The 26,504-nt window shown below is 39.9% G+C and overlaps 1 protein-coding gene across 2 annotated transcripts in view; it reads right to left on the bottom strand.

Moving 5' to 3' along the window:
- The window catches only part of LOC122871851 (gamma-aminobutyric acid receptor subunit gamma-3-like), a 94,886-nt gene that overhangs the window by 9,893 nt on the left and 58,489 nt on the right, over positions 1 to 26,504 (bottom strand). Inside the window, exons 4-9 of one of the 2 annotated variants that reach the window (XM_044187320.1) lie at positions 25,536 to 25,627; positions 24,943 to 25,074; positions 22,386 to 22,468; positions 15,641 to 15,778; positions 8,752 to 8,904; positions 7,893 to 7,956 (exon numbers count right to left, since the gene is read on the bottom strand). In XM_044187320.1, the coding sequence (XP_044043255.1) occupies positions 7,934 to 7,956; positions 8,752 to 8,904; positions 15,641 to 15,778; positions 22,386 to 22,468; positions 24,943 to 25,074; positions 25,536 to 25,627 (621 nt within the window). In that variant the 3' untranslated portion in view covers positions 7,893 to 7,933. The remainder of the gene's footprint in view (positions 1 to 7,892; positions 7,957 to 8,751; positions 8,905 to 15,640; positions 15,779 to 22,385; positions 22,469 to 24,942; positions 25,075 to 25,535; positions 25,628 to 26,504) is intronic. The other variant, XM_044187319.1, reaches the window with a different exon arrangement.

The following is a 26,504-nucleotide window of genomic DNA, read 5'->3' as shown; positions in this document are numbered from 1 at the left end:
GAGCAGCGTTCTCCTCCATCAGATCATATCGGACTCTGCCCTCTTTGGGTTTAAAATTGGACGTGCCCTGGCGATGCCAAGTCCTCGCAAAGTCCCTGGTGTTTCTTCTAGTGTCCTCCAGCTCTGTGTTATGCTGGGTCTCCATGTTTTTTCTTCTCGGTGTGACAGCTCTCGGTTTTTGTGTTGCTTCCATTGTGGCTGCAAAATATCAAGTGAACAAATTGAACTTTTCACCTCCTGCTTACTGTCTCAACATTCCGTACACATCAAGGGCATATGAGGTAACAAAGCAGGCAGCATTCCATGTGCTCTGACATCACACAGCACTCTGTGGTTGGATTCTATTTGTTTTTTTTTAAATTGCCAAATAAAATCAAAACCAAACATAATATTAAAAAAATGGTCAGCTGCACATAAAATGCAGTTACAAAAGCAGCTTTGAAATCAATAATCTAAAGCATTTCTTCATCAGTAACACATTTAGCCCTAGCTCGTGCCTCACTGTTTCACATTTGAAACTTCATCAATCATTACATTAAATTAGATCATATTACAATAAAATAGATGCAGATGCATTAGTACTACCACACGTGGTGGTAGTACTAATACTTGTAGTAATGACTTAACAAAACCAAAGTTAGGCACAATAATGGCTATGACCCACAAAAAGCAGCTGGGAAATCAATAATCTGACAAGTTCAGCAGAAGTTGGACAGATTCTTAGTCTTGTTAACTTCTTCAGATATTTCCTTTTCTAACTTTAGCATATATTTCATGTTTATATATTTATGCAAGGTCCTTATTTAACACTAATGTAATGTTTGGTATATTTTGTCAAATGACGTTTCTTATGTATGGAAGCCAATTTCTGCCAAGAAAAGAAATAATCAGATTTTGACTCAGTATTTCAAAATTACTTGATAGTAATTGAAAATTGTGAAATATTAAGTCAAAGTATGACTTACTAAATCAAAACGTTAACTTAGTAAGTCAAAACTATGACATACTAAGTCAAAAATCTGAGATACTGAGTCAAAGCTGAGATACTAACTCATAATTTAGTATCTCATAGTTTTGACTTACTGAGTATTTTTTATTACTATTACTATTATTTTTTCCATGCATCACTTTTCTTCTACCTCTCCTTTCTTCTTTTTTTGTTTTCCTGGCAGAAAGTGGCCTCCATACTTATGTGATAGAGACACAAGACATAATTCACTGCAGAGATTTGTTTTGGACTTCTCAAATGATGCTGACAGTTACGTCCGGACTGTGTACAGACCGTGGTCATTAGTCAGCCTCTGAAGAGGTAACGCTCTCATCAGTCCACTTGTCTTTTAATGACAGGGATGAATGAAGGAAATGAGGCTGTAACACATGACCACTATAGTGAAAACTCGCAGTGAATTGAAAATGTGTAATAGCCAGGTTGGGAAGGTACCGCCAATCACCTGTCAACTGCTCATACATGGTCGCCGCGACTGGTGAGTTAGTCACTGTGGGAGGTGACTAACCTTTTCTAAAATTATTTAAAATTGTGAAAGGGGCTCTTATCAGTATCAATAATTACCTGTCACGCTAGTAAATAACTATTCTACCTGGAGATAACTTTTAATTGTGTCTCATTGTGTCATCAGCGCCATTGTTTGAGAAATTACTCCCCATGGTGTCTTAAAGGAGAATATTGTGTTCACTTGCTGGAATGAAATCAATTCTTTCAAAGAGAGATGAACCCGGTGACATTAATGCCCACTGGGGGCATCGATATCCACTGCTGGGACACACACATCTTTCTCGTAAGCTCGCCATCTTTCCCTCTCATCCTCTCCTCATGCCACGTCTCACCCCTCCTCTCCCTCTCCTTCCCTTTCTCTCTCCCTCTCTCTTCTCTGTCTCTTTCATCCCCATCTCCCACATGTCTTTCAAGGCAGAGTGTGCCACTGTTTTCGCCTGTGGTTTCCATAGAGACGAGTTGCTCCCATCTATTTCAAGCTACCTCCTCTGGTCTAGTGCTCGTCTAGACTTTCTCTTTCCCTTCTCATTAGCTTTAAACGCCAAACTAGGTAAATGAACAACTCGTCTTCTTATACCTTTAAAATCCCAGTGTACTGGAAACTGTGTGATCCCAATAAAACAGCAAGCGCATTGACACCACTGTTTTGCCTTTGTTTTTCTTTTCCTTTGTTTTTTTTATCATAAGCTTCCCACCGGCTGCTCGCAGTTTGGGCTGCTATTTCAAATCAAGGTCATGAGTTTTCTTTGCACAGTTTAATTCATTCTGTGGGAATTGTCGCTACATGATGCCATAGCAACCGGGTGATTCCTGTCAGTGCAGGCGATCTGAACAAGACAAAGTCTCACATCTACAGAAAACAAGGGCCGTCACATAGAAGTGAGAAAAGCTACATATGCCTGGGCAAAGCAAATATGGTACAGACATCCTCAGAGTGCTAAATAATCTTGATGGTGTGATCACGGCAACAAAGAACAGATTTTCTGTTTTTTACATGTAAGTTTTACAAAATCAGATTTTAAAGACATGGTAACTGGCATAAAACAGTGACACATAGTGTCTAGTGGTGATGGAGTATTGCCACAATATGTTAACAAATATCAGACGTTGACCTTTGTTTGTGTCCAGGGGTAAACCAGGTGGAACAGACCACAGCTTGTGCACATGGAGCGTCTATAAATAGTACTGAGGAGTACCAGTCAAGGATCAGTGGCCAGGTCACAAGACTGCATGGGTTTTATTATGACTACAGACTTAATCTGCCCTGAGACCAGTGTTTTTTTCTATTTTAACTGAAAAGCTAGACTCAGTTAAAGCTGCAATTTGTAACTTTCCACATGATTGTACAATGATATTGACTAAGCATTCAGTGTTGTGTTTATGAAGCTGTTTTGCCTCATTTTGGCCAGTTTTAGTCCTCTGAGTTGACACACAGCATCTCTGATTTGTTCAGAGATTCAGGTCTGGTGTCGCGCCCACTGACAAGTGTTTACCTCCAGTTAGAACAGGCGACAGGCGAGTTTTGTCTGTGGGATGAAGATGTCATCTTCCTACAAAGATAACTAGCTACCTAGCTAAAGCTGAAACGATTAGTCCATTATTGTTTGGTTAATTAATCTACAACTATTTTTATAATTAATTAATGATCAAATTCATTTTGAAGCAAAAATCCCCAAAATTCATTGGCTCCAGCTCCTCAAATGAGAATATTATCAGCTGCATTATTATTTTGTTGGGTTTTGGACTGTTGGTCGGACAAACTAACATATTCTAATGTGACAATTTGGGCTTTTGAAAATTGTGATGGGCATTTGTTATTATTTTGTACTTGGACTCACTTGGACCAAGAGAGTAATTTATTAATAGCGAAAATAAAAAGTATTTTAGTTCTAAGTATTAGTTTCACCATACAAACACCAAACATGGATGAAATGGTGATGTGTTACATAAGAAAAACATTATGAATTTTAGCTGCAAGACCATATTTCCCATTTGTATCAGTATGTTTGTTTTGAAGAGCAAGAAGAAAGTTGCAGCAGCCCCAAATAACAGTGAATATACATGTCCTGATAAAGTAGGCTAATGTGAAGTTGAATTTATGCAGTTAGAATAGCTGAAGTGGAATAAAAGTGCGTATTATTTGCAAAAGTGAAGGCGTTCCTGTTTCGAGCTGTGGAGTACTCCAGCAGATTTTCCACCACATCAACACAAAGTAAAATGCAGCGTACATTGGAGCTGACAGTCTCCTCGGCGAGAGCCTTGTTTGTTTATGGTAATTATGCTGATGTTTTCAAGTTAATGTGCTAGTGATTGAGGTTAAAATGCTACACATGGCGACTTTAATCTAATCTGATTAAAGGTGTTAACACGCACACAGTAGAAGCCTTGACTTAAAGCCACATCTTGCATGCATGTAATCAGTCAGATGGCCCTACATGAGTACCCTCTGACCAAGGAGACACTTGGAACTAAACAGCCTACCGCGACTCTGCTCTCCTCTATAATTTGTTTACTCAGCCGTGCATTTTCTGACGGTCGGCTTGATATCTATAGACCATGATATACGAGGCAACTTTAAGGGCAGAGAACTTCCTTGTATTTATGCTTTAATTACAGTATATGAACTTCTTGTTGGCGTGAAACATCTGCACACATTCATAACCTTGTGGCTAACTTCATTTCATTTTGTTGGAAGTAGTGCCTGCTACCATTGGACCTGATCACTTGTCAGAAAGAAACTGCTGAGGGAGAAAAACATGGCCGATCATATAGCGAGTTTGTGCCTGTGGTGAGCAGAGCATCCGATTTAGATTCCCCCATCTCTTCACAGCACAGTTTGAGGGACTGATGTCTCTGTACCACCACCTATCTTTAACTCACTGCCTTCTTGGTAGAGTTCCCATGAGGAACCTTGTCAGCTCTTATACACAAGCTGACATATCACCTTTGAACGTTTGTGTGAATGATGGCTCTCATAGGGAAACCTTGGGTTTTTAAATGTTATCTCTTTTTTCCCCCCAGCACACCCATATCATGAGAAATAAGCTTCTTTTGTTGCCAGTGCTTGCTGCTAGCCAGGGCCCAATATTTGAGATGAATAAATACAAACCAAACAGGGTGTTGTTTGGGTATTGGAGCAATTTCTTTGGTTTAAAATAGTTCCAGTGGAAACTGTGGCAAACTGAGACTGTCCTCCTAAGAAAAACGACAGAATCAAGCCCCAAAAGGACATATGTTTACATTCAAGTAGCCCTATGCCGTAGAAATAATTAGTGTCAGTCGGAAGTAAAGGATGAAGTAGTATGATGTTGTTTTAAGTCAGCTTAGGGAGGAGCTTGGTGTGGTTGGATGGGTTTCGAGGTGCTAGCATCAAGCAGAAATGAGGAGCAGGCTACAGAGGTCTGGTAACCTCACTTCTTTCTGACTCAACACCCCCAGATTTGATTCATTTTCAAACTTGTAGTTTTCAGACCCAATTGATGCTGAAGTGACATCACATCAAGTGACATCCCTTGAGGCAATTTATCAGACTTCACGCAGCTCTCTGTGGAGCCACAAAAAGCTTTATACAACCTTTTTTTTTAAACATATGTAGTAGTTCTCCCCACGACCTGTCAAAAGAGTTCCGCTTTAAAGACATGTTACTGTTGAGATTGTCATTTCCGATGATTTCAGCAGCAGAACATAATCCCACACACCGTGAGGCTGGGGTGATGGCAGAAATCTCACAGATGGACATCTCAAAACCTGGGCACACGAAACCAAAAATATCTGCATTGCTAGATTTTTGGGAAAAGTGTTTTTTTTGCAATTGTGCTGAACTGGTCTTTTAATGAACTTACGTGACACTGATATTCTATATCACCCTGGATAACTGTGTGGCGTGATGATGGATGTTACCACCCAGTTCAATTAACTCCAGTGCCACAGTTCTCTTTTACCCTCTCAGGCTCTACATTCTTAACTTGTGCCTTGGGGTGGATATAATTCCCATCAACAGCCCCCCGTATCGCTGTCAGGATCCATCTGAGCTGCAGAGATTGAGGTCTAATGGGAATCAACCTGAGCCCAGCTCTTTTACTTCCCATCCGCTGCTATCCAAACGTCCTGCCGCTGAAGGAGTAGCAGGTGAGTGACAGCTCTTTGGAAATACCAACTGGAACATTTTAGCAGCTTGTCAAGACACACTGCCTTGAGGAGTCGGGTGGGGGCAGCTGCATCACCTGCCTTTTGCTTGGACTTCAACCTCTCGGTGATACAACCTCCTCCCTCCTTGTGACATTTCTCACTGCCACTACGCGCCAGAGGCCTTCACTTTGCTTTCTACACGGTTTTGTCCCTCTCTTGTGCTAAGCGTTTCTTCCTCTTATCTCTCCTTCTCCCCTTAGCCTTGGGATCAGGTCTCAGGCCGACCTGAAAACAGGGGCGATGTACTAGAGAAGAAAGGCTAAATCACTTTCTGTTGTTGAGCTGAATGTGGATGTTTATCAGGACTGGGACAGCTTGCAACCTGTTGTCTGAGCGAGATCACAAGCCTTTCACTGCCTTTGGTCATGTATCACACCACCACCCACGTACTGCAAGCCTTGACTGCCTTGGGTTGTTGTCTACGCCAGGCAGACAGACAGGCTGACAGAGTGATGCAGAGACAGACGGGCACACACACAGCAGTGTGATACACATTAAATAACAGCTGCAATAGAGAGGTGATAGCTGGGAGGAACAGCAGTGGCTATAACTGTGATGCAGTGACCCTACATTTTTCCTACACTGGTAAAAAAGCTACTACAGCCTAGCAAAATTAATATGAATTAAAACTTCTCCAGTGTATCTTAATCTAGTTATGAGACTTTTGGTAGATCAAAAATCTAATTAATCAGCTTTTGGTAAAGAGCAAAAAAGCAGTAGTATTTCAGCACATATCTGCAGCTTCTACACACACACACGTCTTAACGCACTCTTAACGAAAATAAACCTTTGTGTTGTCGTCTCTCTTGATCTCATCTGCTTTACACTGTTTTGATGTTCAACTGTCACCACGTCAACTCTCATCAACCTAGCAGCAAAAAGTAAGCTGAGCAGAACGCTCGACACAATCTCTTATTACGATCAGCTTTCATTAACAGCACAGGAGGAAAGGCTCCATTTGGCCCAGTGCATGCCTGAGTAATAACGCTAGCTTATTATTGAATTCGATACAACATGAGACGACTTTATTGTTCAACTATCAGTGAAGTTTTTTCTTTGGGCTTGATAACGAATAGGGATGGACAGAACTCCAATATAACTTCTTTATTACCACAGAGCCGTTCCAGATGACCTTCTGTGATATTGCCTGACTGGCAGGCTGATGAAGGAGGGACTGAGTGGAATTAAAGTACTTCAGAGTTGTGTGTGCTGCCTCGATGCAAGTGACATCGGGGGGTGAAGGTGGCTGGAGGTTGAGTTCTTGGGTCAAGTGAGAAAATGTGGGTGGCGGAGGTTAATTAGTTTAGAGTCTAACCTCATTCAACAAGTACTGCCAAAGTGCCCCAGAGCAAGGCACTGAACCCCAACTGCTCTGGTGGAGTTAACGGTACGAGTGAAAACTGGGGGGGACTTAATTTGCACTCCAATTTACATTGTTAGGTCGCAACCAAGACTACAGTCGGGGAGTAAATGAGCAACCCCTCCCCAAATTGGTAGTCCTACATTGACCTGACCTGTTGAAACATAGCATGCATTCTGCTGAAAGGAAATCAGTGAAATAACAGATATTTCGTTCAGATGAGTTTAAAGATGTTCTTTGGGTTACAGTCAGTGTGACTTGTGTGATTTTAAGTTAGATTTTCAGAAACCACAATGTTTTTAGTCAGTGTTTCATCTTATTGCTATGTGTGAGGTTGAGGTGGGCCACTATGCATTGTGGGCTGTAAGTGAGACCCACTCCACCCCTTTTTGGCATTCATTTTAAAATTTGACTCCCCTTACAACTTATATGCACCTGAATAGTTTAACCTTTTAACATCCATGTAATATCTTTGCTTTGCCCCTGAAGTAGCTCCACAAAATTCACACTGTCTGACAGTGTCATATATATTCTGGATCACCTTGTTCCAACTCTTCATTTGAGCGATATAAAGTTTAGACTGATATATATATATATGACTGATATATGACTGATATATTTCCAAAAATGTTTTGCACATTTTTCACCACTAAAATGTAAACTAAAGTTCTGTGGGTATGAACAATGTTTGAACAATGTTAAATCATTGGTTGCAAAACAACATTTAATAACTGGATGCTGTGCCTCAGGTAATATTTCCATTTGCAAATGGAATATATGCAGTCTATATAGTCACTCTATATGGTGTATCATCATGGACGTGACACTTACCTTGAATTCCACCTTAAATACGGACCATCAGCACATCATCATCATCCACAGGGAAGCAAATGAACTAATGGTAGGCATGCAGTGGGGGAGGAAAACAATTCAAAATAATTGTCAACTCATGCAAAGAAAAACAAGATTAACGCTACAATAAAGGATGAAAAGGAAACAAACAACACTGATGGGACATACATTTCTAAGATGGCTTCATGCACAGCTTAAGTTACGGTGAAACAAGCATTTGTGAAAGGCTGATACACAGTGTGACACATGCACACACAGAGATACACGATAGCTTTTTCTTCATTTGTTGTCTTCTCTCACTCCACAACAATGTTGAGTGATGTGCAAGTATTCCAGTAATATGATTGCATTTGCCGGTAATAACTACTGCAACAAAGACTGAGTAATAATAATGCGGTTACCAATAATAAAAAGAAGAGATTATTGCTTTTGCTATCAAGCTGTCTAAATCTCAGATTGAACGGGAATTATCAAAAAATCTTTAAATCCTGCCAACAACGCCCGATTCATTTTCCTCATATTAGACTCACACAGCTACAGCCTGAATGAGCAGTGGCAGGGAGTTTTATATTATCTGGTGAAAGTATTCCCATCACTTCAATTAAAGCAAATGGATGACAACATATTGGACATTATCACTGTCACCCACTGCTGATCATTCACAGGCAAGAAAGGAGTTATCTGTTTTGGTGGGTGTAACAAAAAAGCAATATCATGAAAAAACATATTGCAACAAATGACTGCTTCCAAGAAGGATTAAGTTGTACAAGCCCTTTTGAAATGAAGCAATGTTCCCCACAGTTGCCCACGCAGCTACATGAGCGGTGCAGTTGTGTACCTAGGGCCGTCCTTGCAGGCGTGGCGTCGCTCTTGATCCAGAAGGACACCCAGGAGAGGACCACAGTCAGGATACAGGGGATGTAGGTCTGGATGGTGAAGTAGCCCATCCTTCTGCTGAGGTCAAAGTACACTGTCATCAACACATAGTCACCTGTTGAGAGAGAGAAAATGGAGTATACAAACTGTCAATTCACTTAAAAGGCAAAACTTAATTGTAGAAATTAAACTGCAGTAAAGAGATAAGCCTACAATAAATACTGCATAAATACCGCCACCATAACGTCTAAGTTTCCCATCGACCTCATCTATGTGTTTAGAGCTAATTTTGTTTTGCTAACACACTAAACTATGATGGTGAACATGGTAAATATTATACCTGCTAAACATCCCCGTTATCATGATGACATTAGCATTTAGCTCACAGAGCTGCTTGTGTGGCTGTAGACGCTGCTGTAGTTTGTAACATTACTGTATTAAGTTGCATCATATTGCAAGGTGACCCTGCTGTTTTGTAAGTTACACGTTTTCATCCACCCATAAACCACAGACCATCCCTGAGGATCTGAAGCAGCACACTGGCTCATGAGTAATTAAAAGGTCTGATATGTAGCTGGAGGCTACATCATGCCGTGCTCCTAACTTGGTCATCAAAACAGAGGCCAGAACCATTATCCTGCACTTTATCAGAGAAGCTGTGACAGTCAGCAGATTAGTCAGTAGATTTTATAAGAAGACAGATGTTTGGGACTAACAAAATATAGGTGTAGCAGCCAAGGGCCGGGGACTGCCATATTAGCCATTTTCTGTCAGTGGAGTTTAACTGAAACTACTGCAGAGAGACGTCAGTCCAGTTTTTAATGAGATTGTCAGAAGTGTCTAAAGCGGTACTAAGATCTAAGGTCTTCAGTATCTTTAGCTAAGACTGTTTCTGTACAGCGAAGAGCCGATAAACTACACTGAAATTTGTCAGAGTTGTTATTATTGGTCATACAAGACATCAGAAAAGTGTTCAGTTCCTTCTCTGATAGTTTGAAATTAGGTTTATAATTGCTTAAAGTAAGATAATTTGGATCAAATGGGAAGGCAGACAGACAGAGGGGACAAAGACAAGGACGGAAGGAGACAGGAAAGAGAGGAGATAGCTGGAAAAAAGTGAGGGGAACAAGATTTACAGAGAGCAGAGGACAGAAAGAGAGAAGAAAAGGGGAGAAACCCCTTAATGGAGCCCAAAACACAGAGCAAGAAACTTCTCTCTAACTTGAACAATTATACCATGGCACTGTCAGTGTGAGGGGAAGAAAAACGAGGACAGTGACAGAATTTATTCTGCTGCCTCTTTAATGGTCCGACTACAGTAGGATGCTTGTTATTGCGAGCGTTAATTGACACCAGCAGGGAGATATTGAGCAAAAACACTTGGCGAACAAAAGCCATTGTTTGGTAACCTTGACAAAGCTCTACGCATCAGACGAGCATTACTTTAAATATTACTGAAGAATGGCGTTTGATAATCTGCTGCCACTCAGGCGTTTTCATGAAAGGGAAGTCGGATTGAATAAAACATCTGTGGAAGAAGACCTTTGTCCTCCGCTCGCAGCTGGATCTCACCTCATGCTCTACATTGAAATGAAATAATCATTTTAATCAGTGTCATGGTGACACTGGTGCAGAGGAGTGTGTATCACTTACACAGTGGCAACTGTGTACAAGTGCAGAACATGTAACGGTTATCTGCACAGTCCCTCCAGGTTTTCTGCTTTTTTGTGATTTGTAGGTATATGCCATCAACTGGAGGGGCGCCAAAGAGGCGGAAGATTTTATTTCGAATTCATTTCAGACACTCTTGCTATTTTTAAAAATCTGTCACAGTGACACGCTGCAGCTTTTCATTGTTAAACAAACCCACCGCTCACACTACACTAAACACCTGATGCTGAGAGGAGTCTGCAGGTAGGCTCTGTAGAGGGACTCTCTATTGGGAGCTGACACTCATCATATTATTAATTGAAACTGCTAGCTACTAGTTATTTTGTGACCCCACAGTTCACTCACTCATCATACAAATCCTGTATGCAGGGAAATGCATAACCAGTTTACTTATGTTCCATGCAAACATCATATCATAACACGATCATAACCGGAGTACTAGGAATGCATGTGCACAGGTGCATCCTCAACTTAAAGGTACAGTGTGTAGGAGAAACTACGGTGGCTGCAAAACTCTCGAAAAACACGAACAGCCCTATCTAGAGCCTTTGTCTGTTCTGGGCTACTGTATAAACATGGCGGTGCAACATGGCAACCTCCGTGGAAGGGGACCCGCTCCCTATGTAGATCTAAACGGCTTATTCTAAGGTAATGAAAACACGATTCTTATTTTCAGATGATTATACACTAATTGAAACATACTTGCTCTAAATGTTACACACTGGACCTTTAAGTGACTCAAGCATTAGTTAAACAGTTCAACAAAAGATGATAAAGAATGATAAATAAGGATCTACACACTGAATTTAAAATATAAATTAAACATTTCCCAAGCCAATCTACAGGATCGAGATTGCGAGATTGAGATACGCTAAATTGTTTCACTAATGCAAGCCTGCTATACAGTAGGCTGAGTTTGTATAATGTGGGGGAATTTTTGGTCATAAAATGTGGCCAGGACATCCACAAGTGAAAGTCTGATACAGATGATAACTGCACCTCAGTGAATAATTAGGTGACTGTTGTGTATGTTGTGAATGTAGTGAGGGGAAGTGGAAAATGGAGATAAGACATATGGTGCATTTAATCACTTTTTATTCATATAGAGTCAATTCTGTAAACGCCATACTTGCCAATACAAAAAATGCTATTAACAAAGACCAGAAAAGGAAATTTTATAACTATGGCCCATTAAGGAAGGATCCATGTAATCAGGTGAGGTGCTAAAAAGAATTAGTTGACTGTATATCACAAAGACTAATGCAAATTACCTGGTTAATTCTCTCCAAAGCAATGTAACAACAAAGGCAGTCTTAATCACAACACAGCAGGCACAACATAAAATCAGAGTATTTTGCTATTTCACCATAATAAAACTGTCCAGTTTTATTTTATGTACCCATTTATGTAGATGGAGTGTATGTTGTCCTAAAGCAATCCAAAGCGTGTTAGAAGTGGAACACAATGCTGGTTAGATAAAAAAAAAACAACAACTCCATTTTATATACCGATAGGGGTAAATAAAACAACAATTCATTGTAGCTTGAATGATTCTCCACTTCCTCCCTTTAAATGCAACACTGCACAGTCGTAGCAGACCACGATATACACAGTTCACATCCACACTCTTCTGCTGACAGAATGTTTAATTTGACGGTTTAATGCACGGAAAATAAGTGTCAGTTTTATTTAGCAAATGTTGGAGTATTATACTGTTTAGCTTGCATTAATGACTGTATGGAGGCTGCAAAAAATGTACATTCCCAGATGGACTATCTACAGCTGTGTGCATACACAAAGCAGCGTGGTGACTTCTGTGCTCATACCGTGCATCGTAGCAAACAACCCCTCTGTTTACATTCTGTTAGGACAATAACAACCCCTCTGTTTACACACTCCTGCAGAATACTTATTAGTCCGAGTTGCCCGCTCTACACTTGTCTACAGACTCTGTCATGCAATGCAGTCAGGTCTACTTTCCGTTTGGAAGTTGCAAGGAAAATTCTTGGGAAAACTATTTTATTAATGAGCTCACGACAATTCAGCTGAAATGTTGTTGCTGCTTCCTTCTAGACCATGTCTCCTACAAGAACAAGTTATCCCGTATTACACACACTGCCTCCTAAATAACTGGTCTTCCCCCATCCCCTCAGACCTCAATAACCGAGACATCATTTGCATGGCACTGACCATAGCACGTGACCCTGGACACCCCCTCAACCTATTTTTCAAACTACTCCCATGTGGACACAGATACAGGACACTAAAATGGAAAAAGGCACGTTTCAGTAAACAGTTTGTCCCCTCGGCCAAATCAGTTCTGAATTCCATAGCCAGCTAATCACAAGAAGGCCTTATGCATTAGTTTGTTTATTATTATTTTTTTTAACACTGTGTGGTATTGAACGTTTGCTCAGCCCCGCCCCTCTTAGTTACTGTTGCTACACTTGTCAAGCTTTTCATTCTTGCGCTGCACATGTTCTATAACGGTGGGATAATTTGGGTAATTTTTTGAAACAGTGGTTACTTGATATCAGCTAGACAAAAACAGGTTTCTCATTTTTAGCTGACGACCAACTGATTTTATCAGCTGTAGCTAGCTAGCTAATTAAGCTAACGTTATCTCCATGAGTTGGTTGAAAATGGCTGACTTTTCAATGTTTCTAGCTGACTCGTTTTTAAAAGAAAATCTTGTAAAAGGGTTCCAAATAGGCACATGATGGCTACATACATGATCTCATGCTAAAACCAGGCAAAAAGTCAGCATCCTCACCAATTGATGAAACATGTTGAAGACATGGAAATAAAGAAAAATGTTCTTGTATTGCAGTGTAGAGCTAGTTAGTCCTAGTATTATAAGTATGACAAGGAAAAATGTAAGAATGATGATTGACCAATGTGTTTTGTAATTGTAACGCTATCTCTGGTAACATTGGCTTAACTTCCCCAAATCAAATAAACAGCAGTATAGAGCCTCTAACATGAGCTAAAACTCTGATAGCATCCTGGAACTGCTTCCACACAGAGGGGAAATACTACACAGTGGATGTGTCAATCAAGAAAAGGTTTTTTTTTAACCTATAACCCCACAAACTAATAGTAGTAAGTTAAAGATGCTCCATGGCCTTGGAAGTAGCGCACCGTTTCTACTGTAGGTAGGTAGTAAGCTAGTTAGCCAAACATGCTAACGACTGCATCGTGCAGATATACACACTGTTTAATCCATTCCTTACAAATTTGCTCTCGTGTGTTTGGGTCTAGAAAGGCTTGAAACACGTCAAACTCTTTAAATGCTGAGTAGTACACTTATTAGAGCACCCAGTACACCGCTTCAAAATGTAAAGCTAGACAGGCCTGCTGTGGCTAAGCTATGATTGGATAAAATTTCCAGGGTGGACATAAGAAAAAAAAAAAAGGAACAACATCAGCATTTCTGCAGTGTAACCGCAGAAAAAGGCATAATGGAAGCTTTTGGGGATTTTGCGGTGGGATGGTAGAACAAAGCACTGAAGTGTTTGGGATTCCGCATTGGGGCCTTTTGAAGAGGACGCTGCTGAACTGATAACGACGGCGGATTTGCAACAGGGGTCCCCAGTGGCGCTGTGGCCGGGGATCTGTCCACTCTGTCCTCATTAAAACAGCCCCATACCTCATGTGTTTATGAGGGATGAAAGATACAGCGGAGAGAGGGAGACACAGAGAGAGAGGGAAATAGGAGAGAAAGGAAGAGAAACGCAGCACTCTAGAAGTTTGTCATGATGTAAATTAATGATAGGTATTTTTAGCCGGGGATCTAATCATCATGCGTGTGGAGATGGAGCTCCGGCAAGTGAAACAGGAAAAAGAAACGAGGTAATAAATGAGAAAACGGCTAATTTTCTTGAACAGCATGAGGTAGATGTGTAGGTTTGCCGTTGCCTTTGAGCATCTCAGCAGAAAATTAGTTTGGCTGTGTTTTGATGATACAGCGGGAGTCCAGGAAAACATATAATTTATAAGGCCATCAATGTGTCTCGGGATGAGAGCGCTCATCAGTCACCTTTTTTTTTGTGATCAGAAACAAAGATACAATGGCAATTTCTCATTAGATATAAACAGGATGCCTGATCAGTATTCCCAACGGGTGATGTAGTTAAACAGACAACAGGATTTGTTAATGTCGTCAGTTAAAAAGAGGAAAATATTTGATTAGCTATGTCACGTTTGAATATCGGAACAAACACTACCATGCTTTAACATTTTGCAAAATGAAGCTGTACAACAAATTTCCACTGAGCTCCTTAATAATTTGATGCCACTCCCTGTTATCTCTCTCCTAATCATGCCAAGTACTCCTGTTCCTCGAATATTCATGAACGAAGGTTCAGCTCTTAGAAAGCTAAATGAGGTCACATTATGCAGATCCGAGCACGTCTCTCCACAGACAAAAGACTGTATGGCACAAATATGTAACTCATAAACAAGGTTAAGAGGGGTTAACAATCACTGCGTCATGCGCTTTCTCTATCTCCCTAATTCATAATGCTTTGCTTATTAAGCCATTAAAATCTGTCTTTATCTTCGTGGGTCACGTGAAAGCATTAAAAATGTATTAGGAACTTGACCACCCCGTGCCAGTTGCGGGTATAATTATTAGCACCTGTTGGAGCAACATTATTTCTCCAGCTGAGACACTGCCTCCCAAACAACAAACTGAAATTAAATCCAGGCCTAATAACCGCACTGAAAGCATGGAAAGAGAGAAGGAAAAGGAGTGAATAATTAAACTTCCTTTTTAATCTTTAATCGTGGTGATTAATGTCAGTGGAAAAACCTATTTGCCCTTACACCCGAGGGGAATACTTATGAGCTTGTAGTTATATGATTACATTTATGGGCATGGTGCTAATGTTAACCTGTGCAAAGCTTGGGGCGGAGAGTTTGTTTTATTTTGAACCCTGCTGAATGGCAAGCAAGACTCCTGCCAGTTCCAGCTGCTAGTCTGCAGTCGAAACTGACCTTTGACCTCTACGGAGGGTAGGGTGGAAGTGGGAAAAAAAAAGTTTCCCTGCACACACCAATAAAGTTTTATATTATCATCAGTCATAATGCCGTGAAATGCAGCTGTTCAGCATGTTTTTTGTGACTCAACTGCCAGAGTTGTTGACCTTTCCTCGACCTCTTGTTGGCATCTTTCTTACCTGCTGTCGTCGTGAGCACATCTGTGGTGTTTCTGAGCCCCATGAAATCAAACTGGTAAAGCCTCCAGTATTTCTGGTCCGAAGTCTCCACTGAATTTCGCTTCCACTTGTACACAATCTCATCTCGTGGGTAGCCGTCTAGAAACCACACAGAGAGTGAGTTAAGTGTGTGAAAGAAAGAGAGAATGAAAAAGGGAAAGAAAATGTTGGAGGCAAAGAATGCAGGAAATATTAATGCAGCAATGCAGTTTTTATTGTATGCATGATTTATACCTGATTTGTGCATGATTTATACAAATTTATACAGTAAGTTTTCACTGGAAATTCAGTGGACTGCAGACCAACTGAGCAATTACTGTTAACTTGTTTGCTTGGAATCTGCTGTAATGCACCCATGGTGAACAAATATCCACTCTCGCATGTAATTCAATGTATTATTTAGTCTTAAAATCTTAATTTCAGTGGAATAATTCCACCTGTTTACAAGTACAAGTCAATTAGTCTCAAGAATGCTCTTGAATCAACTTATATTAGTCTGCTTTACTGCAAGATACTGTGTTCCTGGGTGGGAAAAGGCAACGCCACTTTACAGAAAAATAAAATGGCTTGATTTTTTAAAAATATAAATGGATATTTTTTCTAATGTAAAAATATAGGCTATGCATCTTCCATATACTTCTGTGACAAGCCTATTGTTACACTTCAGCAATGTTGGAAAGTACTTTTCCATGGAGGAGCCAAGGAGAATGACCTGCTCGAAAGCCACTTTGGAGTGTACTGATCCTGGGCATGTTTAGCATTAAAAGTGCAGGATTTCACATGCAGATCCTTGTTGGGTGTAGCAGTTAAACACAAACACAAGCTCACAGGATGTTGAATTTCAGTGGAAGCTATGGATATATTACCAACAGTGTCTCCATGTAATAATGAAGCTGCACTCATTTAACAAGATGAAGCAATTTTACATAGAAAAATGAGTGGCAGCAATAATGAGCGAGTGGCAAGCCTTATTGTGGCCCTGTAGTGGAAACCAGACTAATTATGTAAATAGTCTTATTTAGAGGATAGCCATCTATAACCAAAAAGAGCAATCACCATGATGCTAGGTGTTTTTTTTTCAAAAACTAATATAGATGGCAAACATTATTGCCGTCATATTTCTCTTGGTGTGTTTATACAATTATCTTAACGGCAAACAGTATTACCATTGTGTTACCAGTGTATCTTCATAGCTACAAAATGTTTGTCATATTTCATGCCTTTAAAAGCCCCCCAAAGCAACATGTTCTTACACAATTTTAGAAATTACACTCTACTGTGGCATTGGCTCTAATATTCTCACTGTCTGCCCTCCAAGCAAAGGAGACAAGGGATGTCAGCGTCTGCCATATTGCTGTAAACAAAGTTCAGTTATATGTCGGGACATCTGCCAGTGGAAACAATATCATGTGAGTAGAGACATGAGGGATTTAAAGTCAAATTGAAATGTGAATTATACTTGCTTTTTGTGTAAGGAAATATAAACTACAATGATACTGCAGCTACTGGGCATATTTCTCATATTATGAACATTGATACAAGACGTTTTTCACCCTTTTTTTTTAAACAAGCCTGCACAGCGTTGGTTGTGTTCCATTAGCTATTTAAAACATCTGTCCCTTTACAAAATTCACATTTAGGAGTACCACTTGTACTGTTAAGTTTCTATTCCACTTGTAACGTCCGCAGTGCTCAGATCATAGATGGGACAAAGCAACGGCTACGTCGGCTAACAGTCTTGCCCCCCAGCTGGTCCACTGCCTGCGTGGGCGTTAGAATTGAAGTGATATTATAACTATTTTTTAGTGTCTGTTCACAAAGACATTGCACCAACAAATTAGAATTACTGACAATGTCAGCTGGAACCAAAGATTCGCGCCCATGGCACTAATGTAGGGGCCGCTGTCACAGCAAAAAAACAAACCTTAAATTTCTTTATTCTTGATAACAATTTCCACCAAATGACTACAAAAGTCAAAACAAACACCAATGATATATATACTTATTTCTTAGCAGAATTTCAGTGCTGCCTAGACTACAATTTACCACATCAGGATAATGCTGATTTGAATAGTTTTATGTGATTTTCAAAACTCTCTAAAGCTCATTTTATTGTCTTAAATGTGGAAACCATGCTTATCTACCTACAGTATGCATGCATATGGGTGTTAGAGGACTTCTGTTATAAGTACAGTTCTTCTGTCTGAAATGTTTAGTAAAGATAACTAATCATAAAATGAGGGGAAGGAAAACAGCCGACTCTAAGCACAATTTTATTTTTTTCCACCTATCGCAGAGCAGCTACTCTTCAACAGCCATACCTGTATAGAAGGTCAGTAACACTTTTTTTCCAGCGTCAGCTGCTTTGGGAATATGCTTAAACTATAAGCATACAGCATTATTTCCCTTGTTCTTTACACTGACACCCAAAAGTTTAACACAAGTCCATTTTTGGATGAGGTTTTCAAAATGAAAACAAAAAAGTTGTGAAGAACACAAAATCAGAGTGACAACTTCTCATGATTGACCATTCAAGAGCCCCTGTGGTGGGATTTCAAATAATGTAACAAGCCCTGTGGCAATCATGATGGAGGTCCTCAGCTTTTTTGGTCATGAGTGACTGAGAACTGCTGATTACATCTTTAAATGTATGACTCACCTGTTTCAACAGCACTGAGATTTGGTTAATTCTGCATTTTTACTGGGGTGTGATCACTTTGCAACTGGTGTGACTGAGCCATTTTGTGTTTGAATAATAGGTAGCAAATAGTAGTATCGGGTCAGCTAAAATGTCTTTTCAACATATCTGATTAGTTTTAGGCCATATACCATGTAAAATAAGTCTTGCATACATACATATATGTAGCTGTATTTTTAGCAACGCTAGCAAGAAAAGTTGCTAGATGTCGTTTGATTACGTCACAAGCACATTTGCATATCTATGACATCATTACGTGGCGATTTACATATTAGTCCACCTAAATTTAACTGACTCTAACTAGCTTCATCATTAGCTATTATTATTTTTCAAGCTGCTGATATCAATATGCATCTAAATCTAGCGAGAAAATTTGCTCGCTAGATTTAGATGCGAGCAAATTAACCAAAGTATTGGACAAATGATTTGTCATTTAAACAGTATAGATTTTGCAATAAAACAGTATAGATTTTGCAGTCTATATATGGCCAGTGAACAAAGTCATAGGAGTTTGTTAGATTACAGTTCTTAATGATGGAGACTTCCATTTTGTCCTGTAGCTGTCAGGTGATTGACAGGAAGCAAACAGAAATGTACAGAAATTGTCACATATTTTGCCACTTCTTGCACACAGCCAATTACCTATCATTACCCATCATAACCAGCCAAAAAAAAAAAAATCATATTGCACCACATGGGTTGTTCTTTAGGAAGTGATGCGGCTATGCCTGTGATGTGGATAACTACACACGTCCAAAGTGCTTGTAAACATAGTTAAGGCTTTTCATGGCTTTTATACTGAGCTCACCAGTTGCGAGAAACGTTTTTTTATATTGTATTATGCAGTGAATAAACTAAAAAAGAAAGATACAGCAGCTTAAAAGCTCCTGTGTCACAAGAACCAAGCCATGAATTCAAACCATGTTTGCAAGGTGTCAGATTGCTTGCATAATGTCTGCCAGGAATACGTCTGCTATCAAAAAATATTCAGAATTAGTAAGAAAGAGCAGTGAGTCCATCAACGCATTCATCATGTTTATAATGTTCTATCTCAATAAATGAAATTGATTGTAACCATAATGGGGAGGATTCTAATTTGCTTCATGATGAATAGACAGAACATTTTAAAAGCCTTGTACATTAAGCTGCTACAGTATCATAATGCATTAACAGCTACGCGCCTTGAGTGGTAAGAGAGGTTGATAATAGTGGATGTTACAGCGTATGAGAAAGGATTATGTGTTTAGATGCTGGAGAAAAGCGAGGGCCAAATGTGGCTTCATTATCAGATGTCATCCTGATGTACACTGACTACAAGTCACCTCTGGTCTGCTTCGTCTCTCGCTCTCCTCCTCTACAGCATAACCAAACCATCTGCCGTGGAATGTGTCATTTGCAGGCTGGCATGGCAACACTCGCTGCTCACTTAGTTAATGTGCTTTCCTTTGGCCTCTCATGTTATGTTGTAAAACGAAGCTTGATGGAAATTGTTTCTTGAATAGCTCATCGGAGTCGTATGAAAATCTGGGGAGCAACTTTACATTTTCCAAAAGAGTTGACTCATATGTGCAGATATGGATGTCTGTGCTGCTGTCTCCAGAAATAAGACGTGTTCATTTATACAAAGTAAAATGCTCTGGACATTTTGAAACAGGCATAGACCAGATGTTAAGAAAGCTTCAAGAAGCCTCTGTTCCGCTCTGAGAGGTAATTAAACCTCTTAAACTAGGGCAAACTGGTCATTTGGACCTTGCTTTTAGTAAAGTGTAATTTCCGTTGTTCCTTAATTATTGAGGGATCTTGCTCTGATCAGAAAATCCTGAAAAAAGCACAAAGTTTTAAATGGGTGGATTTAGTATTTGCACTTGTGCATTCCAAAGACAGCCTCATTTAGCAAAAAACTGAAATTCGCTACTATCTGAGCGTGCAGTTGTATTCATTACTTATGAATAATATCATCCCTTTTGCTGAGAGGCCAAATCTAAAATATCCACCGTGAAATTATGCAGTGATTTTTATCAAAATATGTTTAAGCAATTAGCTATCAACATGCTGGTGTAATGACAGTATTCAGCTTCAGCAAATGTACAACTTCAAGGCTTTAATTCAGTGTTATTGAAGGCCTTCGCTGCTCATCCGTTGCAGTTACAGACAGAAAGAAAATGTTCATCCACATGGTCAAGAACTGAGACTGGGAAAAAAGAGTTATTACTGCAAATCCTTTCACTGAGAGCAGAGACATGATGGAAGCCCATTTGTGGTCAATAGCTCGTTCACTACCTGCAGTACTGTGACATCTCGTCTCATCACACTATGAACAAACTGCATATATGCTCGAAAGCAGTTAATTGATTATCCAAACTGCTGAGAGGAGGTTCAATAATGGCCTCTGACGAATACTGCCATCTGTAGTCGCATCAGGTAATGATTATTACCCAAATTAAATCACATCCAGCAGTGGAAGATGTCTGGTCCAACATAATGACCTGTCATACAAAATCCAGTGTGATTTTAGTGCATTATAGGTGGTGGGTAACTTAATAAGGCACTGGTTAATGGAACAATAAACGCTTTGAGGACTCTAATTTCATGCCAGCATGAAGCCATTGATAGTGTTAATGCAATTTTTTTTCAAAACCCTTAAATGTGCAAGAACATATTAATAGTTGATACAATTAAGTCATTGTTATTTTCCAACACATAAAGGGCTTGAGTAATCCATTTTCGTTTTTATATTTTTGTATCTCCCAGGATATGCTGCCAATTTCGGGTATACTGTTGATTTGAAAAAGTTGGCAACATTTTTTAAACATAAAACTGTCGCAAACTTTCAGGTAAACATTCATTTCAGTACAATAGTTAAACCGCCAAAATATGACCAAAATTGTCTGTTTTACATGACTACCTGCATGCTATTAAAACCGGATGGAGGCTAATTGTCTACAGCTAATGCTGATAAAACAGAGGTCATTATTTGTGCCCCTGCCGGTCTCGTCCGTGGTTCCTTCTCTTCATCTGTTAAATCCTCGGTCCGAAACGTAGGTGTTACTTTTGACCAGGCACTGACTCTGGACCAGGATCTCATGCAACACCAATCCTGGTCTCCTTACCCTGGCTCCCAGTCAAATTCAGAATCCAAATCAAGATTTGTATAGACCTGCATGGTCAGGCATCTGCCTACATTACAGACCCACTGCAGCCCTATAGCAGGTCTCTAAGGTCCACTGATCAGGATCAGGATCCTCGCTCCAGACTCAAAAGTAAAAGTGAGGATTTGCAGCCCTTTTTATGCACTAAACAGCCAAACTAAACAAAGGACCACAGCAAAGTTTTCCAGTAAAATGGAAGAAAAGCGTTACCGCTGAAAATAGTTTGGTCTCATGCAATATGTATTTTAGGGGCACAAAATATGGGAGCCACAGCACGAGACAAGAGAGCGGCAATCCAACAGTTTGTAATTTGTCACGTGACTTTACCGTTTTGTTTCCTGCATGTCCCTCCTGCCTATTTTCCTGACTTTTAATGACTCACAGTAGCTCCAGTTCTGTGCAATATGATTGAAGAAGCCAGTAATAGTTGTTAAGTATTATCTAATTACAGGAATATAATCTAGTCAAAGGAGTTTTTGAAAGTTTTACAAAAAAAAAAAAACGCCCACTGATTTTTCATAACTCGCTGATCTTTTTGTTGAAATGACAACTTCAAATATTTTCTCACATATAGCCTTCCTATTGTGAGGTGAAATCACATTTGCAGTTCCAAATATGGCGTCTCTTCAATCAAGCGACAGGCTTAGTAAATATCCCCCTATATATACATATTTAGGCCCCCTAACAGCCTTTCAGATGTGTTCACGAAGCCCTGCCTCTGCTTTAAAAGTATTACTTTAGCAGGTGTTACATATATAGGCATCGCTATGCATGAATATGTGCATATTTGTCTGTCTGTGTACATTTGCACGTGCGTGTCTGTGTGTGTGTGTTTGTGCATGCTATTGCCAATATTCACAGCTGGAGAAGACGAGAGGACAGGAGTGTTCGTCCATTGGGAAATTATGGAGCTGCAGCTGGCATTCTGCGTTGATGGTCATCCTGGAGAGAGAGAGAGAGAGAGAGAGAGAGAAAGAGAGAGAGAGCGAGAGATACTTACACAAAGACATTCAAGGCACTAAAAAAATGCTTCGGATCCTTCATTTCTCAGCCCATGAAGCACTTGGTGTGAATGCACAGTATTCATCATTGCTTATATCACATAACGCACTTTATGGGCTACAGTATATGACGCGCTGGCTTCAAACCAGATGGTGCAGGATCACACTCGGTTGCTTGGTTAATGTGTGAAATCCCTCAAAACTGTTTAATCATCAGCGTCAGACGGCGAAGACGGCATTAACTTACAGGTCAGGGCCCAAAGGCATGTAAGCTTCTAAAATCAGGAGTTCTTAGCTACGATCACTGGACAAGCAAATACGCCAGATGTTCTGGGAAAGCAACGGTGATCACAAAGACACAGGGGATTAGTTTTACATGCTAAATATAAACTTGAATTGAACTCAGTTTATATTCTCTGCGTGTTACTTCAATATATCATCCCAAAATTAATTTTCACTGGATGTGATAATGGCTGTAAAAATGAGACCATCATGAAAATGGGCTTTTTCTTTCACTTGTTCTGTGTTGTTGTGTCTTTGTCCCCTGTACAGTTTCTCATTAATTGACTGACTTGGAGCACAAAAGAGGAGCCTCATTCAAAGCGGGAAGAGAGCAGCCTCACTCGTCTTGTTTGTAGGTGAACAAAGTGCAGATGATGTGCAGTCCCAATTTGCATACACGCTCTCTTCCACTCCTGTCAGGAGCCAGGAAGTCCAAATCTGGGCAAGAGTGTCGAGCTGAGCGAGCGGCATTAAACACTGCGATGAGATGTGAGTGTGAGAGATGTATCAGTCAATGCAAATACGCCCCCAAACATACGCCTCTTTAAGACTTAATATCCTTTTAATGAAACAATCATTTTCAAATTCATCAGCGAGACACGCATTAGCAGAAGTGAAATTAGCTATTAAAACCAAACATTTTGTGGGAAGTTTGTGGTTGTGAAGGGGAATTTCTTGAGAGAATATTTAGAAGCTGGCTGTCTGAATATTTGCACACAATGAGAGGCGTCACAACATACTCAGAGAACTAACTGATGCCAGTCAAGACAAATACAATGAATGCTAAAGTCTCAGAGAGGAATCTTTTCATTTTGGCACACCTCTTATTGGATTGACTTGACTCTTTATGACAGGAGCTGAACTATCCTGATGCAGCAGGAGCTGTGCATCTGGTCCTCCAAGGGGCTTGAAAACAAACACTCATGGTGGTATTTGCTATTTGACCAAGGTCTAGTTTGAAATCCTGGATACGCAGGTGAAATTGGATCCTCAAGACAGAAAAAGCTCATGTCAGAGCTTGAGGGTTCATAAACCCAGATGCCACTCAAATTTAAAGAGAACCTGTCCACCCAAATCCTGAGTGTGTTGTTATTTTTTGTAGACACAGACACAGCGAGGGTTATTTTGTCATAAGGCCACACACACACACACACACACACACACACACACACACACACACAACCTCCCCCTATGTGTCATTTCTCTACCACTGAGAAGCTGTCAGAAAGAACAGAACAAAATGAGGAGAAACACATGACATGTTTTAAGTTTCTATCCTTCTGCGCTAGTGGTAAAGCAAGGTTTTGTAACAAAACATATTCAAATTTCAATATTGACATGCAGGGGACAAAATCTAAAATGAATTGTACTGAAGTAGAAGCTAAAATAAGCCACCAGAACATGAGTAGATAGAATTGCAGGTGTATGTGCAGGTGGCCCAGTGGTTAAGATGCAAACCACCTAACCACTGCTGCTGACGTGCACAAACCAACTTGTTCACTATTAACAAGCTTGACTGGATTGTGCATTGACATGATGATTTGATGGAAGTTATGCATTTAGTGATTCTGGCAAAAATATGTGAGAAATTGTAAATATACAGAACATTTAACCATTTGTTGTGAAAACTTATTTCCACCGTGAAAACTAGTCACTACCGGAAACCACTGCAGCTGACCTGAAATTAAGTTGACTGCAGTTTGTATAAATCTGCGAAATTCACCAGCAATTTTGCCCAAATTTGGATTGTATGCTTTCAGTAACTGCCAAGAAGACAACAAGCTATAAAGTGAAATCTATGCTGCAAATCTTTCAAAATCTGGGGTGATGCCCTGTCCATATATTTTTCTTTAGAAGTATTGAGTGTCTGTAGTTGTCTCCAACACTTTCATATTGATTTCAGTAAATAGGGTTTAGTCACTATCAACAGTTGGCATTGAGGGCCAAACACGGGCAATTATGTACATAAAAAGGATTTTTAATTGAAGTTCTCCTGCTGAAATACTTGGTTTAGGTGCTAATAGAGCTACCTGCCATTGATTCATTGTGTATCCTGCTTTGTTGGATCTCTACACAGTCTTTTGTTTCTTTTGATCTTTTAATGTTTCTTTCATGTGTTCTGAAGGCTTTTACCTCAGTGTATAAAGTATTTTTCCATTGTTGAAGATCCGGAGCAGCTGATTGGGCGTCGTTATCCAGTGAGAGTCTGCATTCTTGGAATTCCTAAAGATGGTGTCGGGCAGCCAGATCAAGCCGACCATATTGCTGGGTGAATAAGAGGCAGACAAAGAGACAGAGGGAGCGAGGGGCAGAAGGTAGGAAATGATTGTTGTTGAATTCCTTCAGATTTCTCTGAAATGCTTGAAGCAGCTCCACTTCCCAATAAGAGGATAATAAAATACCCGGGCGACATAAGGAAAACAAAGCACATCAATCAGTTTGTTCCATTAATTACAGGCCTCTTCCGGAGAGAGGGAAGAATATTGTTCTCAAATGAGATATTCACAGTATGAAAATGTTGAAACACAATAGTTGTTACAGTGGAGAGAAAGAGAGACTCACAGCAGTGTCTTGGAGTTACAGTTCATTTAAAAAACATAGTCATGCTGTAATTATCAATAGATAGGTATCCATGCTACAGCTGCAAAGCTGACATAATCATCAGGATTTTGAAATGAAGCTGTCTGTATATTTGCAGCATTGCATCCTCAGTAAATCCAGTGTACCTGTTGAGGGTTAGAATCTTCATGCTGCTGCTGTTATACTGCAGACGGGTGTCCACCCAGGTCTGGGCGAAGATAATATCGATCTGGTACTCCTGGGGAGAGAAAAGTAGAGTCAATATACTGATCTGACAACGCTGTTTTAAAGTAGTATAGAGACAGAAAGAGATGTGCTGGATGAAGTGTGTGTGCCGAGCAGTCTCTGTCTAGTCCTTCTGGAGGAGCTGATAATGTTTGTATGAACACAAATGCGTCCACATCAAAGAAAAGACTAAAGCAGCGCAACACTCACTGGAAACACCCAAATACACATTATGCTTTTGTAATGGAAATGAAATTATACCATCTGACAAATTGTTTACTTCAGCAAAAAAACATTTCGCCTCAGCAATGACCCCTCTTCTAATTGTGAGAAGTTTTAGCACAAGAGTGTTGAATCAGAATTGCCTCACTTGGCAGGTAAAATAAGTCAAAGCATTTGTCTAGTTGGCATTGTTATAAGAACTTCTGGGTGTCTAGTGGTTTCTTTTCATTACACAAAATGTTAAATCCTTGAAAACGTGGCTTTGAATACACTTTATTTCCCCACAGTGTCAATTTTCTTAATCCACCAACCTTGGTAGATAGGTGAAAATATACGTAAAGCAATACGACTGAAAAAAAGCTTTTTTAAATGTTGTGGAGAGGAAACTTTGTTTGCTTGGAGGGTTATCTGGTTATACTGCAGTTGGGTGGCAAGTTAATAATGTAACCACCCATCTCAGAGACTTTGAAGTTTCTGCATAAATGTCCAATCAACAACGACTGGAGCCTGCACATTCCTCCAGAGAACTTGCATCCAAATAATGGCTAAATATAACCTGGCAAAAATATAGCTGACAAGGAGTGTCATTCATTGATCTTTACTGTCTTTGAGTCTTTAATTAATCGCAATTCTTTTAAATTTGGATAGATGTGGGTTCTGCTGACAGC

The sequence above is a fragment of the Siniperca chuatsi genome, linkage group LG24 (genome assembly GCF_020085105.1).
Source record: "Siniperca chuatsi isolate FFG_IHB_CAS linkage group LG24, ASM2008510v1, whole genome shotgun sequence".
Taxonomy (NCBI): Eukaryota; Metazoa; Chordata; class Actinopteri; order Centrarchiformes; family Sinipercidae; genus Siniperca; species Siniperca chuatsi.
This window is presented reverse-complemented; position numbering and strand designations above follow the sequence as displayed.